The sequence below is a fragment of the Pristiophorus japonicus genome, chromosome 8, assembly GCF_044704955.1.
Source record: "Pristiophorus japonicus isolate sPriJap1 chromosome 8, sPriJap1.hap1, whole genome shotgun sequence".
NCBI classification, from domain to species: Eukaryota; Metazoa; Chordata; class Chondrichthyes; family Pristiophoridae; genus Pristiophorus; species Pristiophorus japonicus.
Genome location: NC_091984.1, coordinates 164,868,775 through 164,884,728, shown reverse-complemented (window position 1 = coordinate 164,884,728; position 15,954 = coordinate 164,868,775). Strand labels below are relative to the sequence as shown.

Sequence of the window (15,954 nt, the reverse complement as noted above, 5' to 3'; positions counted from 1 at the left end):
GAAATGTTGTACACAGGGGAAGTAGTATTGAGAGCGTTAATTAATAGTGCCATTTTAAGGGCAGCATATTGAAATTACACAATGCAATAGTTGAGCACAAAGTCCATAATACATGTTCCTGACCTTAGTCATGGGAGGTGCTGAACCAGGCTTTTCACAACAAGGAGGGAGGGAGGGAACACAGGAGGACACAGCAACTAGGTCTGTACTCAAAGCATTACCGTCTTTTCTCCTTCAGATGCTGACTGAGCCGCTGTCTATTTCTACAATTTCAAGTGTTTTTGATAACCCTTCATGCTATTTACTTGCTCCATTGGCTTCTGGAATCCTTTCTCATCCAGCGTCTATTTATTTTCCACAATTGTTTTCCTGGAGTTTGAGCAGATATGAGATGAACTGGTCACATCTCTATTGTGCTTTTTGGTGACTGAATGGAAGCAACTCTCCCCTCCCTGTTCACACAAGAGCACAATGGAGATGCGGGCAAGGGGCAACTTTTCTTGGGTGTTGCTACTGATGTAAAACATCTGTTTGCATTTGCCATTGGTGAGGCAAAATGCTCCTGAAATAGGCACAGTGTTCAAACGGTTCGAACTTTTGTTAATTCCACAGTTAAGCTAGATTTAAATCAAATCAAATCACGAAGGTTTGTAAACAGTCTCTTGCAAAAATCACTTGTTTCACCTTACAACTAGTCCTAAAAAATAAATCTGATCAACACCGATTCTTAAAACATCTGCACTGAGCAACTGGTTAATGCTAAGTTGCTTGAAACTCAACAGATCTCAGTAACCAATGCTCGCTACCTCTTGATTCCAGTCTGACATTGTCACCATGAACCCAGCCTGAGGAAGGTGTAATTCACCACATTACTGATCACATATGTTGGAACACATTCTGAGGGACAGAGCCAAACACATCAAACATTTACAGATCTCAGCTGAGATACTACAATTGGACACAATGCCTTAGGCCTAGGGAGGGTAAAATTCAGCCAGGGTCCCACATCCCGATCGTTATTCAGTAACTCATGCTGGAAAAAATATAGAAAAATATTGGGTTGGTCTGTGATACCCCAAGGTTGAGTATCTATCTTACATTACATTCCTACATTACAACAGTGACTACACATTAAAAGTACTTCATTGACTGTAAAGCGCTTTGAGATGTGGTCGTGAAAGGCGCTATATAAATTTAAGTATTTATTTTATCAGTATTCACAATCTAGGCTCACACATGAAGAAGCGTCACTTGGACGGACAGGAAACTCCGGGTGCCTGTGGCACCTTACCCTAGCGAGGGGCAGTGCCCGTGGAAATGAAACCCAGCAAGTCACTGCCTGTGGAGCTGTACCCCAGAGAGAGTCAGCACCCCTACCCTGGGGAACTGGACCCCAGAGAGAGTCACTGCCCGGGGAACTGTACCCCAGAGAAAGTCACTGCCTGGGGAACTGTACCCCAGAGAGAGTCACTGCCTGGGGAGCTGTACACCCGTGAGAGTCAGCACCCCTACCCCGGGGAACTGTACCCCAGAGAGAGTCACTGCCCGGGGAACTGTACCCCAGAGAGAGTCACTGCCTGGGGAACTGTACCCCAGAGAGAGTCACTGCCTGGGGAACTGTACCCCAGAGAGAGTCACTGCCTGGGGAACTGTACCCCAGAGAGAGTCACTGCCTGGGGAACTGTACCCGAGAGAGTCACTGCCTGGGGAACTGTACCCCAGGGAGAGTCAGTGCCCCCCCTCCCCGGGAAACTGTACCCCAGAGAGAGTCAGCCCCCCCTGGGGAACTGTACCCCAGAGAGAGTCAACCCATGGGAACTGTACCCCAGGGAGAGTCAGCCTCCCGGGGAACTGTACCCAGGGAGAGTCAGTGCCTGGGGAACTGTACCCCAGGGAGAGTCAGTGCCCCCCCCTTCCTCCCCGGGAAACTGTACCCCAGAGAGAGTCAGCCCCCCCTGGGGAACTGTACCCCAGGGAGAGTCAACACCCCGGGGAACTGTGCCCCAGGGAGAGTCAGCAACCCCCCCCCCCCCACACTCCCCGGGAAACTGTACCCCAGAGAGAGTCAGCCCCCCCGGGGAACTGTAACCCAGGAAGAGTCACTGACTGGGGAACTGTACCCCAGGGAGAGTCAACACCCCGGGGAACTGTACCCCAGGGAGAGTCACTGCCCGGGGAACTGTACCCCAGAGAGAGTCACTGCCCGGGGAACTGTACCCCAGAAAGAGTCAACCCCGGGGAATTGTACCCCAGAGAGAGTCAGCCCCGGGGAACTGTACCCAGGGACAGTCAACACCCCGGGGAACTGTACCCTAGGGAGACACTGCCTGGGGAACTGTATCCCAGGGGAGAGTCACTACCTGGGGAACTGTACCCCAGAGTGAGTCAGCTCCCCGGGGAACTGTACCCCAGAGAGAGTCACTTCCCGGGGAACTGTACCGCAGAGAGAGTCACTTCCCGGGGAACTGTACCTCAGAGAGAGTCACTTCCCGGGGAACTGTACCCCAGAGAGAGTCACTTCCCGGGGAACTGTACCGCAGAGAGAGTCACTTCCCGGGGAACTGTACCTCAGAGAGAGTCACTTCCCGGGGAACTGTACCCCAGAGAGAGTCACTTCCCGGGGAACTGTACCTCAGAGAGAGTCAGCCCATCTCCCCCCCCCCTCCGGCAGGGGAACTGAACCCCAGGGAGAGTTGCCCCTGGAGAACTGTACCCCAGGGAGAGTTGCCCCTGTGGAACTGAACCCCAGTGAGAGTCACTGCCTGGGGAACCGAACCCCAGTGAGAGCTGCTGCCATCAGGGGAGCAGAGGAAGGAAACAAATGATTAACGTACAGTTTTATTAAAAACCCAAAAGCCAAATTGCAAGAGTTTGTGGTGCAGTGGGGGAGATCCCTTGGTGCTTAGGGACTGAACTAATAAAAAGACCCTCTTTGCAGCATGGTGACAGAGCCCCTTTAAATCAGAGTGCTGAGATCACATTAATCAACTAATAATAAAAACTACCCATACTAAGACAAGGGTTAACAGCTAATCAAAGGGATTTTATCATTGTAGTACCCATTTCCAGCAGCAGCCAGTACCCCTGGTAGCTGCTGTGTCTGTTCAGGGCCTGACATTTCCTGGGTTCCAAGGCTGGTGCCAGCTGGAGGTGCAGATAATGCTGACCCTCTAACTTGGATCAGTGCACACCGATAATGTGAAAAAGGGAGAAGAGTGTTTAGAGGGCCTGGCACCTCAATAAGAATATAACTGACACATGGAAGGTATGGACATGGAGGAGGATAAATGGCATCACCAGCTTATGCTGATTGTGTATTGACTTTAGCATCAAGAAACCCATTGATGAAGGTGACATTTCTCGAGTGATCAGGTACTTTAGATTGAACAGTGGTAACTGACAGGGTTAAGATTTATCTCGTTCATTTTCATCTTTACAGATTGATTACTTGTTTAGGAGAGTGTCATAGCCAGCAGTTCCAGCGCAGCAAGGTTCACTCATCAGAAACTTTGACAAAGATAATGTTCTAAAACCCAGCCCAAGATAACCAGCTTCAGGGAAAAACAGACCAGAAATTAATACAGGAAATCTTATTACCTAAACTTTAAACTCAACATGCCTGCATGTTAAATTCCATTAGTAAAAAGGGCTGGAATGTATTAATATGGCAAGAAATTGGTGCTGTTGGAAAGTGACTCCTCAGGAAGGTGCATTCTAACAATCATCTCCTGTACAAACAGAAGCACAGCCATTGGCAAGTCATGTATTGCTCTTACATTTAAACCTGTACACAGCCTTCTGCAGATAAGGACACATATAAAACGCACTGAGCTGCATAAGTGGCTGTCAAGTGCATTCATATTATAAGAAATTATCAAAAACCGATAACTTAACTCAAGCTTTATATATATATATATACACATACACATATATATATATAAAACCTTGAGTCAGCAAAGGATGCACTGATACAACTCACGCAAAACATTTTTCCCAGAAGCTTTTCCATTGTTATGGTCAGCTTGGGTCTTATATGTGTCTAATTCCCATTTCATTCCCATCCATAATTGCTAATTACAGACAGCAAACTCAGTATTCATTGAGGGGCTGCTAAAATGAATTTTTAAAAAAATCTCAGAATTGTCCATCTCCTTCATACTTGAGTATATCATTAAGACCTTTTATATTCGTTTGTAACACAAGAGGAGGTTAGATTATGACTCTGTTATACACTGCCCTCTGGTGTATGTGAATAGGACAGCTCAATATAGGTCCATACACAATTGAACTGTACTCTAGTGCTAGTGCTTCCCATATTGAGGTTTGCTCTAAAACACACAGCAAGCTTGGTCGGAGACTGCGGGTTAAACCAGCGACAGCAGCTAACAAAATGATGTCCCAAGATGAACGAAGCAGTGTACTGTACTGTTGATGGCTGCTTGCTGATGCATTTAGCACTTGACTGACTATCTCCTACACCTCAGTCGAGAAGAGGATGCTCTGGCGTTTGCTGTCTGGGGTAGGAATGGTCTCCAGCTGCAGGAAATACAGCAGAACTTGCACCTGGAAAGAATAACAAGAAATTCTCAAGATCTTCTCAGAGTAACCGGTCTATCAGAACTAGAATCACAGAATGTTTACAGCACAGAAGGAGGCCATTCGACCTGTCGAGCTCGTGCCGGCTCTCTGCAAGAACACTTCAGCTAGTCTCACAGCCGTCCTTTCCCCGTAGCCCTGCAAATTTTTTTCCTTCAGGTACTTATCCAACTTCCTTTTGAAAGCCACGACTGAATCTGCCTCCACTGCTCTCTCAGGCAAAACATGCCCGATCATAACTACTCGCTGCATAAAAATTTTATTCCTCATGTCGCCTTTGGCTCTTCTGCCAATCACCTTAAATCTGTTTCTAGACCCTTCCATCAATGGGAACAGTTTATCTCTATCTACTCTGTCTAGACCGCTCATGATTTTGAGCACCTTTATTAAATCTCCTCTCAATCTTCTCTGCTTTAAAAACAACCCCAGCTTCTCCAGTCTATCCACATAACTGAAGTTCCTCATCCCTGGAACCATTCTTGTAAATCTTTTCTGCACCCTCTCGAAGGCCTTCACATCCTTCTTAAAATGCGGTGCCCAGAATTGGAGACAATACTTCAGTTGAGGCCGAACCAGTGTTTTATAAAGGTTTATCATAACTTCCTTGCTTTTGTACTCTATGCCTCTATTTATGAAGCCCAGGATCCCGTATGCTTTTTTAACCACTTTCTCAACCTGTCCTGCTACCTTCGACGATTTGTGCACATATACCCCCCCAAATCTCTCTGTTCATGCACCCTCTTTAGAATTGTACCCTTTAGTTTATATTGCCTCTCCTTGTTCTTCCTACCAAAATATATCACTTTGCACTTTTCTGCGTTAAATTTTATCTGCTACATATCCACCCATTCCATCAGCCTGTTTATGTCCATCAACACCTAAAATAGCCAAAAACCACAAATGTTCATTCTGGTTAGAATCATTATACAATATTTCTAATTATCACAAGCTGCAATTTTCAAGTACAATATGTCATCAATGTTACCGCAGATAGAATTGTAGAATGTCACAGTGCAGGAGGTACCCATTTAGCCCCACCAGAAAAAGTTGCTAGGTTTCCTGCTCCTGATGGCTAACCATGTCCATGGACTTTGGTATCAAACAGTTTTCTAATATTCATCATTCAGTCCCAAGCATAAAGAATGAGCAGCCATGACCTAATTGAATGGTGGAACAGGTTTGAGGGGTTGAATGGCTTACTCCTGTCCCTGTGTTCCTATAAATCCTGGACAAGGTACCTAGAGGGATGTTGAACTGCACTTCAGCATCAGCCAGTTCCAGGATTGGATTAGGGGAGGGAGGAATAGATTAAAAATGCTGAACTAAAGGCTGATATGGTGAAAAATTATGTTGGTAGGCTGGTAGCGGGGATGTTAATCCATAGAATTCCTTACGCACTGAACTTCTATTGCTGTCCATACGGTCAAAGGGAGGCACTAGTGGAAGTTTCTAACAGGAACGAAAAGCATACAGCTAGTCAGTCTCCCGGTGTACCCAGCACTGTGATTTCCCCCCCTGTTTTCTCCCACCTTGTCTCAAGAAGAGGTTTTCTCCTTGGAATTTGGTTATGTAGGAACTGACTGCTCTTTTGTAGCTCACCCTAGTGCCCATTGCTCATATTTAAGCCTAGGCAGTGTATCAGTGGGCTACTTTATGAAGGAAAAAACTCACGTGAGCCGGATTGATTTTTTTCCTTCCTCAGAGGTGACGAGGCTAATTGTAGCAGCCTTATTGCCACCTCAGTTGAAATAGCACAGGACAGGGAGAATCAGTGACATTCTAAGTCACGGTTTTGATGGGGTGGGGTGGGGAGTGTATATATTGTGATACACAAGGTATCGCATTGTGTGCGTCAGGTTGGATGGACCAGATGATCTTTACTTGTCCATCATTGTTCGTATATACATAAGTCTATTTGGCTTAATGCAACATCTGGGTATGGATTTTCTGCATGTTTTCCGCCCAGATATCAGGGTAATCTGGGCAGAATCGAATGAAATAACACTAAAGATTATGGAATTTTAAACGTAAGTGAGCTGTGCCCATAATCATTTTACACTCGAGTATGTGTGTTCTTTTATGCTGGTTCAAAAGTCCATTCGTCCGAAGCAGACCCTGCCCACAGTTCTAACCACGCTCCCAGGTCGGAATGGTAAGTTTCTGCTAATTGCACCCGTTTGGGGCGTTGCTCACACTGTGGGGCGTTGCGCACAGGCACTGGTGCTCACATGAATCCATCGTTAATCACCTGTACCTGCAGTGACCAGCAATTAATCGAAGGCTGACCCAGGTCTCTCTCCTGCTGCTGCTGCAATTTATTACCCCCAACCCCGTGAGCCCTTATCTTGTGCAGCAACCTTTTATGTGGCACCTTATGAAATGTCTTTTGGAAATCCAAATATATTATATCCACTGGCTCCTCTTCATCTACCCTGCTAGTCACATCCTCAAAAAACTCTAATCAATTTTTAAACACGATTTCCCTTTCATAAAACCATGTTGACTCTACCTAATCATGTTATGATTTTCTAAGTGCCCTGTTACTACTTCCTTAATAATGGATTCCAGCATTTTCCTGATGACCGATGTCAGGCTAACTGCCTGTAGTTTCCCCGTTTTCTCTCTCCCTCCTTTCTTGAATAGTGGGGTTACATTTTCTGCCTTCCTGTCCGCTGTGACCGTTCCTGAATCTAGGAAATTTCAGAACCAATGAATCCACCTCTTTTATAACCTTAGGATGTTGGCCATCAGGTCCAGGGGATTTGTTTAAAGTCTCTGCCATTTCCTTATTCCCCATTATAATTTCTCCTGCCTCAGTTGCTAAGGGATCCAACACTTACTTTTGCTACTCTCTTCATTTTTACATACTTGTCGACGCTCTTACAATCTGTTTTTATATTTCTTGCTCGTTTACTCTCATTTTATTTTCTCCGTTTTCATCTGTTTTTTGGTCATGCTTTGCTGGTTTCTAAAGCTCTCCCAATCCTCAAGCTTACTACTATTCTTCGAAACATTCTTTTAATCTAATACTATCCTTAGCTTCTTTATTTAGCCTCAGATGGATTACTTTTCCCATGGAGTTTTTATTTCTCAATGGAATGTATACTCGTGAGAATTTTGAAACATTTATTTAAATGTCTGCCAGTGCTTATCGACCGTCATACCTTTTAATCTAATTTCCCAATCTACCTTAGCTAACTCGCCCCTCATAACTATATAATTGGCTTTATTTAAGTTAAAGACTTTAGTTTCCGACTGCAGTATTTCACTCTCAAACACAATATGAAATTTTATCATATTATGATCACTCTTCCCTAGAGGATCCTTTACTATGAGACTACTAATTAACCGTGTCTCTTTACACAATACAAGATCTAAAATAGATTGTTCCCTGGTTGGTTCCATGGTATTGTTCTAAAAAACTGCCTCGAATGCATTCCATGAATTCTGCCTCCCAGTCTATGTAAATATTAAAATCCCCCATGGTTATTATATTACCTTTGTTACAAATCTTCAAATCACAGAATATTGTAAATTACTAATTAGTCATATTTACAGTCAAAATGTTGGTGGCACTAAATCCAAATGGAGAAGATAGTTCCATTTGAAGAGTGTACCACTGGTGAACAGAAAAATAAACCCAGAGTGGGAGTGCAAGTACCTGTGACATCACTTCCAGTGACCAGCTATCTGCCATTGTGATTGCCTGTGTGGGGTTGCTGGGTATTTTACTGTCTTTCTCCGAGGGCCTCAGCAGGGTGGGTCCGAAGACGGTGGCCAGGTTATGCAATGACATCTTGTTGATCTGTTCTTTCTCTGACACCCTTTTTGAGATAAAAATTGGAATAGACATCAGGGTTAAATTCATCACTGTCCAGACTGACAGGAAGCAACATTTATTCTGTTTTCTTTTTCACTCTTTAAAGGAGAAGATCCTTTCCGGAGATTACTTTCAAGATCTTCTTTATAAAAAACTTATTTTCCTGTGAAGAGAAATTGTATCACAGAAGCAAGCTGGAATGGGATATTGTTTAACCATAAGAGAAACAGAATTAAGATCTGGAGTTGAAATTTTCTGAAGAACCCTCAGAGTGTCTTTTAAAGTTAATTCATCTTCATCACACTACTGGCTTCACTGAGCATTCCTAGCTATGTCATTGGCACATAGCGTTTAGAAGAAATCATTTACATAAAAAAACAAAAGGATGTTTACAACATTTTGAGAGAGCATGGAGGGCAAAATTCCTCCATTTAAGAGTGACACTTTCCCTTTTGTTCTCAGCTTGGCTCAGTGGTAGTACTCTTGCCTGAGTCTAAAGGTTGTGAGTTCAAGCTCAACCCCAGGATTTGAGCCCAAAATCCAGGCGACACTTCAGTGCAGTACTGACAGAGTGCAGCACTGTCTGATGTGCTGTGTTTCAGATGAGAGCTTAAACTGAGACCCTGTTCAGGTGGATGTAAAACATCCCATGTCACTATTAAAAGAGCAAGTTCTAATGCCCTTGTTTGGAAATGGTATCTTTATATCAACTTTAGCTTTTAAGTGAGTTTCTGTGCATTAGTAAAATGGATTCCAGTCAGACTATTTTAGCTGCTAAGGAGAGGTCACAAAACTGTCTGTTAGCTCTAGCCTTGAAAAGGCACTTGCCATAGCTCTGGAAAATTAGGGAGCAGACTTGGGGAGTTATTCTTATTAAAGCTGAAGCCCAGCTAATTGGATGAAGTAATAGTTTCAAACATGCGGATCCATGCGTAGCCAGAGTGAAAGAAAGATACAAAATGAAGGGTGTTAGAATAGATACTTCAAAATTCGACAAGGCTTGGGCACCCAATGTCCTTGAGCTCGAAACCTGTGATGTGAATTCTTCGGTACCTTGTACTGTATGTGTAACCCTGAGTATATGTGTAATTATTAGTAATAATGGTTATCATTGTATACTTATTTCTTATGAAAGCCAATAAATGCTTTTGAACCCTGTTATCTTGTGGAATAACTTACAAATAAAAATATCAATTCCCCAGCACCCTGACCAATATTCCCCCCTCAACCAACAGTACCAAAAAATATGGTCATTCATTCAAACTGTTTATGGAATCTTGTGTGCAAATTTGGCTGCTGTATTTCCCTACATTACAACTGTGATTCCACAACAAAAAGTAAAACACTCTGGGGCATCTTGAGAATATGATGGCGATCAACTTTTATTTTTAAGGAAGTATGCTCAGGAATGATCCCACATTAATTGAAGTGATATTGCTGCACAAGCAGTTAACAAAAGCCCTTTTTTTGTTAAAGCCACACAGAGTGCCATTTTATGAGTCTCCACGTTTCCTCAATTCTGCTTCAGCCCATGTCTGGAAATTTGCAGGAATTTGTTTAGCAAAATACAGAAAATCTTTCTTAAAAACTAGATTCGGTAGTCAAAGGGTTAACTAAATCACTTTCAACAACAACCTGTATTTATATAGCGCCTTTAACATAGTGAAACGTCCCAAGGTGCTTCACAGGAGTATTACGAGATATAAAATTTGACACCGGGCTGCATAAGTAGAAATTAGCGCAAGTGACAAAAGCTTAGTGAAAGAGGTATGTTTTAAGGAGCGTCTAGAAGTAGGAAAGAGAGGTAGAGAGGCAGAGAGGTTTAGGCAGGGAATTCCAAAGCTTGAGGTCCAGACAACAGAAGGCACGGCCACCAAAGGTTGAGTGATTATAATCAGGGTGCTCAAGAGGGCAGAATTAGAGGAGCGCAGACATCTCGGAGGGTTGTGGGGCTGGAGGAGATTATAGAGATAGGAAGGGGTGAGGCCATGGAGGGATTGGAAAATAAGGATGAGAATTTTGAAATCGAGGTGTTGCTTAACCAGAAACCAATGTAGGTCAGCGAGCTCAGGGGGTGATGGGTGAGCGGGACTTGATGTGAGTCAGGACACGGGCAGCTGAGTTTTGGATCATCTCAAGTTTACGAAGGGTAGAATGTGGGAGGGCAGCCAGGAATGCATTGGAATAGTCAAGTGTAGAGGTAACAAAGGCATGGATGAGGGCTTCGCAGCGGATGTGCTGAGGCAAGGGCGGAGACAGTTGATGTTATGGAGGTGGAAATAGGCGGTCTTAGTTATGCTGCGGTCTTAATTATGTTGGAAGCTCATTTCAGGGTCAAATATGACACTGAGGTTGCGAACAGTCTGGTTCAGCCTCAGGCAGATGCCAGGCAGCTGGATGGAGTCGGTGGCTAGGGAACGGAGATTGTGGCAGGGACCGAAGACAATGGCTGCAGTCTGCTGATAGATGTAACTGTGGACAGAAAGTTATTTTATATTGGGTTTAGTGGGATGCTTCCAATGTCTTGGCCTTAGTGAGTCAAGCACCAACACCCTACTAAAGCCTGGGCAGTTGGCAGAGTGAAGATGGCAGAGACATCAAGCATCAACATAAACTGCAGCTACCACCAGTAGTTCAGCCAGTATCACAAATCAAACCACTTGCTACTGTTATTGCACATGTCACCAGATGAATGACGGAATGTTTTACAAACAATCGTAATAAAGTCAAAAGAACTATTCCTCTCATAGCTTCATAGGTAAAATGGACAAGCTGATGTGGCACTGAATTGTGCTGAGTTAGCTCATCTGAGTTGGGGCAGGTTGGGTACACAACTATTATCCTCAGCAGTCCTGTATTGGAGAGAAAGGGTAAAAGAGCAATCAGCCAGACACCATCTGATGTCCCCTGCCGGGAAATCTCAGGAAGACAGGATCAGGCTAGTCTGTAATTCTCTCCAAGGTTGAACAGCCTCTCAGTTATTATTGTCTAGGATGACACAAAGAATGAGCCATTGAGTGAGGAACCAGTGAGCTGCCCTTTACTGGGAAGTCAGGGCCTTCAGGAGAGGAGTTAATAATTGGGAGCAATAAAAGGATAATAATGGACCCCGAACCATTTCCCCCACCACCCCGCTGGCAGAGTATTTAAAAAGCAAAACTCCATCACCAGGTTAAAACAGATAGAAGTGAGGAGGGATTCCAGTCAAAGTATCAGACACTATGTCAGATTGGAGGAGGTGACATGACCTCATCACAAGAAAGCATCTCAAATGACACTGTGTCACGATTTCCCTATTGGGCAATGGATCTGAATCCTAGTGTAGATTGAGAATAAAGGTATGAGAAAGAAGTCAAATTAGATGAAAATGTCATTTTTTCACACACTTGAGTTAATGACACTCCCATATAAAGATTCATGATCCCATTGTTATCACACACTGAGATACAGGTCAGACTGAGCTCAGCTGCACTTACCCACATTATTATTGGAGCTTAATAATGCGGCCAGTCATGCATTGCACAAGGTGATTTAGACTTTATAATGCTTTCCATTAAAAACAACCCCAGAGTATTTACTGAAACTTTGATGGAAATTGCCCTAAATAGCTTTAAAAAAGGCAGGAAATGGAATATCCTTTTTTGGCTATTTTCAAGGATGCCAAATATTTATCTACATTTACAAAGGTTATTTGGTTTCTTTGTAGACAAACATGATCGAGTAAGAGAAGTACAAGGCTTTGGTTGACCATACAGACAAGGAAAGTGTAAGGCCCAATCTTCTGTCTGTACTGAGTCAGCTGACCGTGACTGAGGCACCATTGGGGCACTTGAAGAGCCCGAGTTTGGGGATAAATCAGTCAGGGTTCTCACTCCTATTCCTGAACTAGAGATGCTCAGCCATGACGGTCTGTGTGGTCAAATATCCTGCCGACACTCAATGTCCAGGCTCACAAATTAATAATGAATATTTGGTGAAAGTACTGGAGGTTGCAGGAGTCCACAGAACTGTAGCAACATTGGTACAGGAACATGAGTAGGCCATCAGCCCCTCGAGCCTGTTCCGTCATTCAATGAGATCGTGGAATGATCGTGGATAAGGCAGCGGAAAGAACGTGCAGCAAACCTGTCTCACTCACCCTTCCCCTCAACGACTATCTGTCTCACCTGTGACAGGGACTGTGGTTCTCGCATTGAACTGTTCAGCCACCTAAGGACTCATTAAGAGTAGAGGCAAGTCTTCCTCGATTCCGAGGGACTGCCTATAATGATGATGATGGATGATCTGTATCTTACCACCCACCTGCATATCCTTTTATACTCACATCTTGCAAAAATCAATCAATCTCAGATTTAAAACTGTTAATTGAGCTAGCATGCACTGCGTATTGTGGGAGAGAGTTCCACACTTCAACCACCCTCTGCGTGAAGACGTGTTTCCTCATTTCTCTTCAGAATGGCCTGGCTCTGATTTCAAGGTTATGTCCCCCTTGTTCTACACTCACCCACCAGCAGAAAATGTTTCTGTCTATCTACCCTATCAATTCCTTTCAAAATCCTACAAACATCAATCAAATCACCCCTTAACCCTCTATATTCCAGGGAATACAAGCCTAGGGTATGTAATCCCTCCTCTTAATCTAACTCTTGGAGCCCTGGTAACATTCTGGTAAATCTGTGCTGCGTTCCTTCCAAGGCCAATATATCCTTTCCAAGGTGCGGTGCCCAGAACTGTACTCATTCAGTGGAATTGAACTTCTCTGCCCACCCCCCACCCCAAGCTGTATCTCTGTTTTATGTCAGGTTCACTGACCTTGGTCCAGATGTGGTCTAACCAGGACCTTGTATAGCTGTAGCAAAACTTCCTCCCCTTTATATTCCAGCCCTCTAGTTAGAAATCTAATATTCCATTAGCCTTTTTGATTATTTTTTTTGTGCCTGACTACATTTTAGTGATCTAAGTACACATACCCCATAATCACTTTGGACCTCCACTGTTCCTAGCTTTACACCATTTAAATACTCAAATATATCCTTTTTTGGTCCAAAATGGATGACCTCACACTTACCTGCGTTGAAATCCATCTGCTATAGTTTCACCCACTCACTGAATCTATCAATGTTTCTTTGTCATTTTATGCTCACGTCTACACTCCTTACTATACCACCAATCTTTGTGTTATCAGTAAACTCGGATTATATGGTTCTCAATTGTGTTAGCTAAATCATTAATATAGTGTATAGTTGAGGCCCCAGCACAGATCCTTGTGGGACACCACTAGTCACCTCCTCCCAATTTGAGTATATACCCATTATCCCGACTCCCCGTTTGTGGCAGTCCTTGCCACAGGTGAGACAGACAGACTTTGAGGAAATCGGAGCGGGCCTGGCCTGCAAGACCATCAGCAGGCCGGGGCCATTGGAGGAAGCAGTGTGCAGCGGCCTGGCCCGGAAATCGGAGCGGGCCTGGCCTGCAAGACCATCAGCAGGCCGGGGCCATTGGAGGGAGCAGCGTGCAGCGGCCTGGCCCGGAAATCGGCGCAGTCCTGGCCTGCAAGACCATCAGCAGGCCGGGGCCATTGGAGGAGCAGCGTGCAGTGGCATACCGCTGCAGGGAGCAGCGCGTGCTGCTGCAGGAGGGTGACGGCTACGAAGCCAGGTCACTGATTGCAGTGCGGGCAGGCACAGCAGGAGAGGCGGAGGAGCGGCAAGAGTTTGTAGAGGGAAGTGACCGGAGCCCAGGAGGGGCATGAATCTGGGCCCAGAAGAGACGAGGGCCCAGGGGCAGCATGGGTCAGCCCACACTGCAATATGTGTGTGTGCTCGGTCTGTGCAGCAGAGCTGGTCTCCAGTTAGTCTTGGGTAATCCTTGCCACTGGACCAAGACCTAGCTCTGGTAAGCCTGTGTGGTGGCTGGTGTGCAACGGCCACCTCACGTTAAAAAAATCCACACACAGGCATTTTCCACCCTTCACGATGTAGTTCGGAACCTGGAATATTAGGTCCTTCATTGAAACACCTGTGAACTCATCACTTTTTGGCGTGGAAGCAAGTCATCCCCGCTTCGAGGGACTGCCTATGATGATGACTCTCCGTCTTCCACCGCCTAACCATGTAGGGTCATGTAGGTAGTATGAATCTGTACCTTTAGGGTGGAGAGAATTGAGGGTGGGGTAGAGAGAGGATTAGTGAAGCATAGGAGATATTTGCTCTGACTCACCTCTTCAAATGATCCAGCAGGAACAGGAAGGTGACGAGATTAGGTTCAGGCAGCGAAAGCAGCAGGTTCAGCATACAGCTCTCCTTAGCAACTGGATCAGACAGTGCTGAAAAATATACAGCAATACAAGCCTCCTCAGCTCAGATCTCCACTGCAATGCCCTACACTGAACCAAGGTCAGTGAACCTGACATAAAACAGAGGTACAGCTCAGGGTGGGGGGTGGGCAGGGAAGTTTAATTTCACTGAATGTTGGAGCACTGGCACTCTGTCACGGAGTGGGAGAATATAGGTATGATCTCCAATGCCAGAAAAGTGCTGTGGAATTTCTCCACTGCAAATGGAAGGTAAAAATTGGATGGAAGAATGTTGCTCTGGCTTCTGTAAGGCCCTCAAAGGCACAGGGCTCAGGCTGAACCAGTTTGCATTCAGGAGAAGCAGAGGGTTCTAAAACAGTTGAACAACCTGCTGGTATTCATTTAGCGAGGTACTGCAGGGCAGCATATGAAACTTTTAGAAAATCTAAGTTCTACAAGGCATGGCTTCTAGAGGAATGACATGTTGGAGGTGCACATAATATCAAGGGCAAGAAGCAAGTAAGGCAACTACATCGCCTTCACTGGGAAAAAATATTAAGGAAGGAGATGATCTTGTGGTGTGGTACTGAGCCATGTGGACCAGAACGTTGCAAGTTTGATCTTATCTGTGCTGAGTTAGCTGATTTCAGCCAGGGCAATGAGTTGTGAGGGCGTTTACAACTGGCCTCAGAACCCCTGGGCTAAGAACCGTCAAATCAGCTTGCATTCCTGCTCCAGATCACTATCCAGTGATACCTGCTGGAGCATGTGCGGACAGGACCAGGCTCGGGTGTGATGCCCTCACTGTCTGGGCCCATTTAGGATGGGTGGCCATTTGAGCTGCCATGCCCTCTGGAGAGAAACATTGAGGAGCATGATCTAACTTATTAATAAAACAAAAAGGCTGGATACTGAAGGTTGCTTCTAAGCCTGGTAAGATACACCAGCCAGAAATTAAACTGAAGGAGTAATTTTCTGTTTCAGGTCTTGGCTTAATTGTCCAGTTAAAGAGTTTGGATCAATTCCTAATTCAGCAGGGGGTACAGTAGTATGTGTTTGTATGGAAAAAGTTGAGAAATAGTCATAATCTTGAAAAAGGACCTGAATGGAGAGGAGAGCTTTTAAAGTCATTATAATTCCTATGTCCATATTTATGATAGAAACTGCAATGCGGACTTGTTATGCTGCAGTTACAGGCTTCACTGGTAGAAGGGGATGATTATAGCGCGGCAACTTTACACAG

At 44.8% G+C, this 15,954-nt stretch overlaps 1 protein-coding gene across 4 annotated transcripts in view; it reads right to left on the bottom strand.

Annotated features, from left to right (window-relative positions):
• Positions 1 to 2,098: 2,098 nt before the first annotated feature.
• LOC139268795 (breakpoint cluster region protein) overlaps positions 2,099 to 15,954 on the bottom strand; it is a 905,198-nt gene continuing 891,342 nt past the window's right edge. For 3 of the 4 annotated variants that reach the window (XM_070887498.1, XM_070887500.1, XM_070887501.1), the window contains 3 exons: positions 14,636 to 14,741; positions 8,258 to 8,420; positions 2,099 to 4,563 (listed from right to left, as the gene is read on the bottom strand). In XM_070887498.1, the coding sequence (XP_070743599.1) occupies positions 4,474 to 4,563; positions 8,258 to 8,420; positions 14,636 to 14,741 (359 nt within the window). In that variant the 3' untranslated portion in view covers positions 2,099 to 4,473. Of the gene's footprint in view, positions 4,564 to 8,257; positions 8,421 to 14,635; positions 14,742 to 15,954 lie in introns of those variants that run through there. The other variant, XM_070887499.1, reaches the window with a different exon arrangement.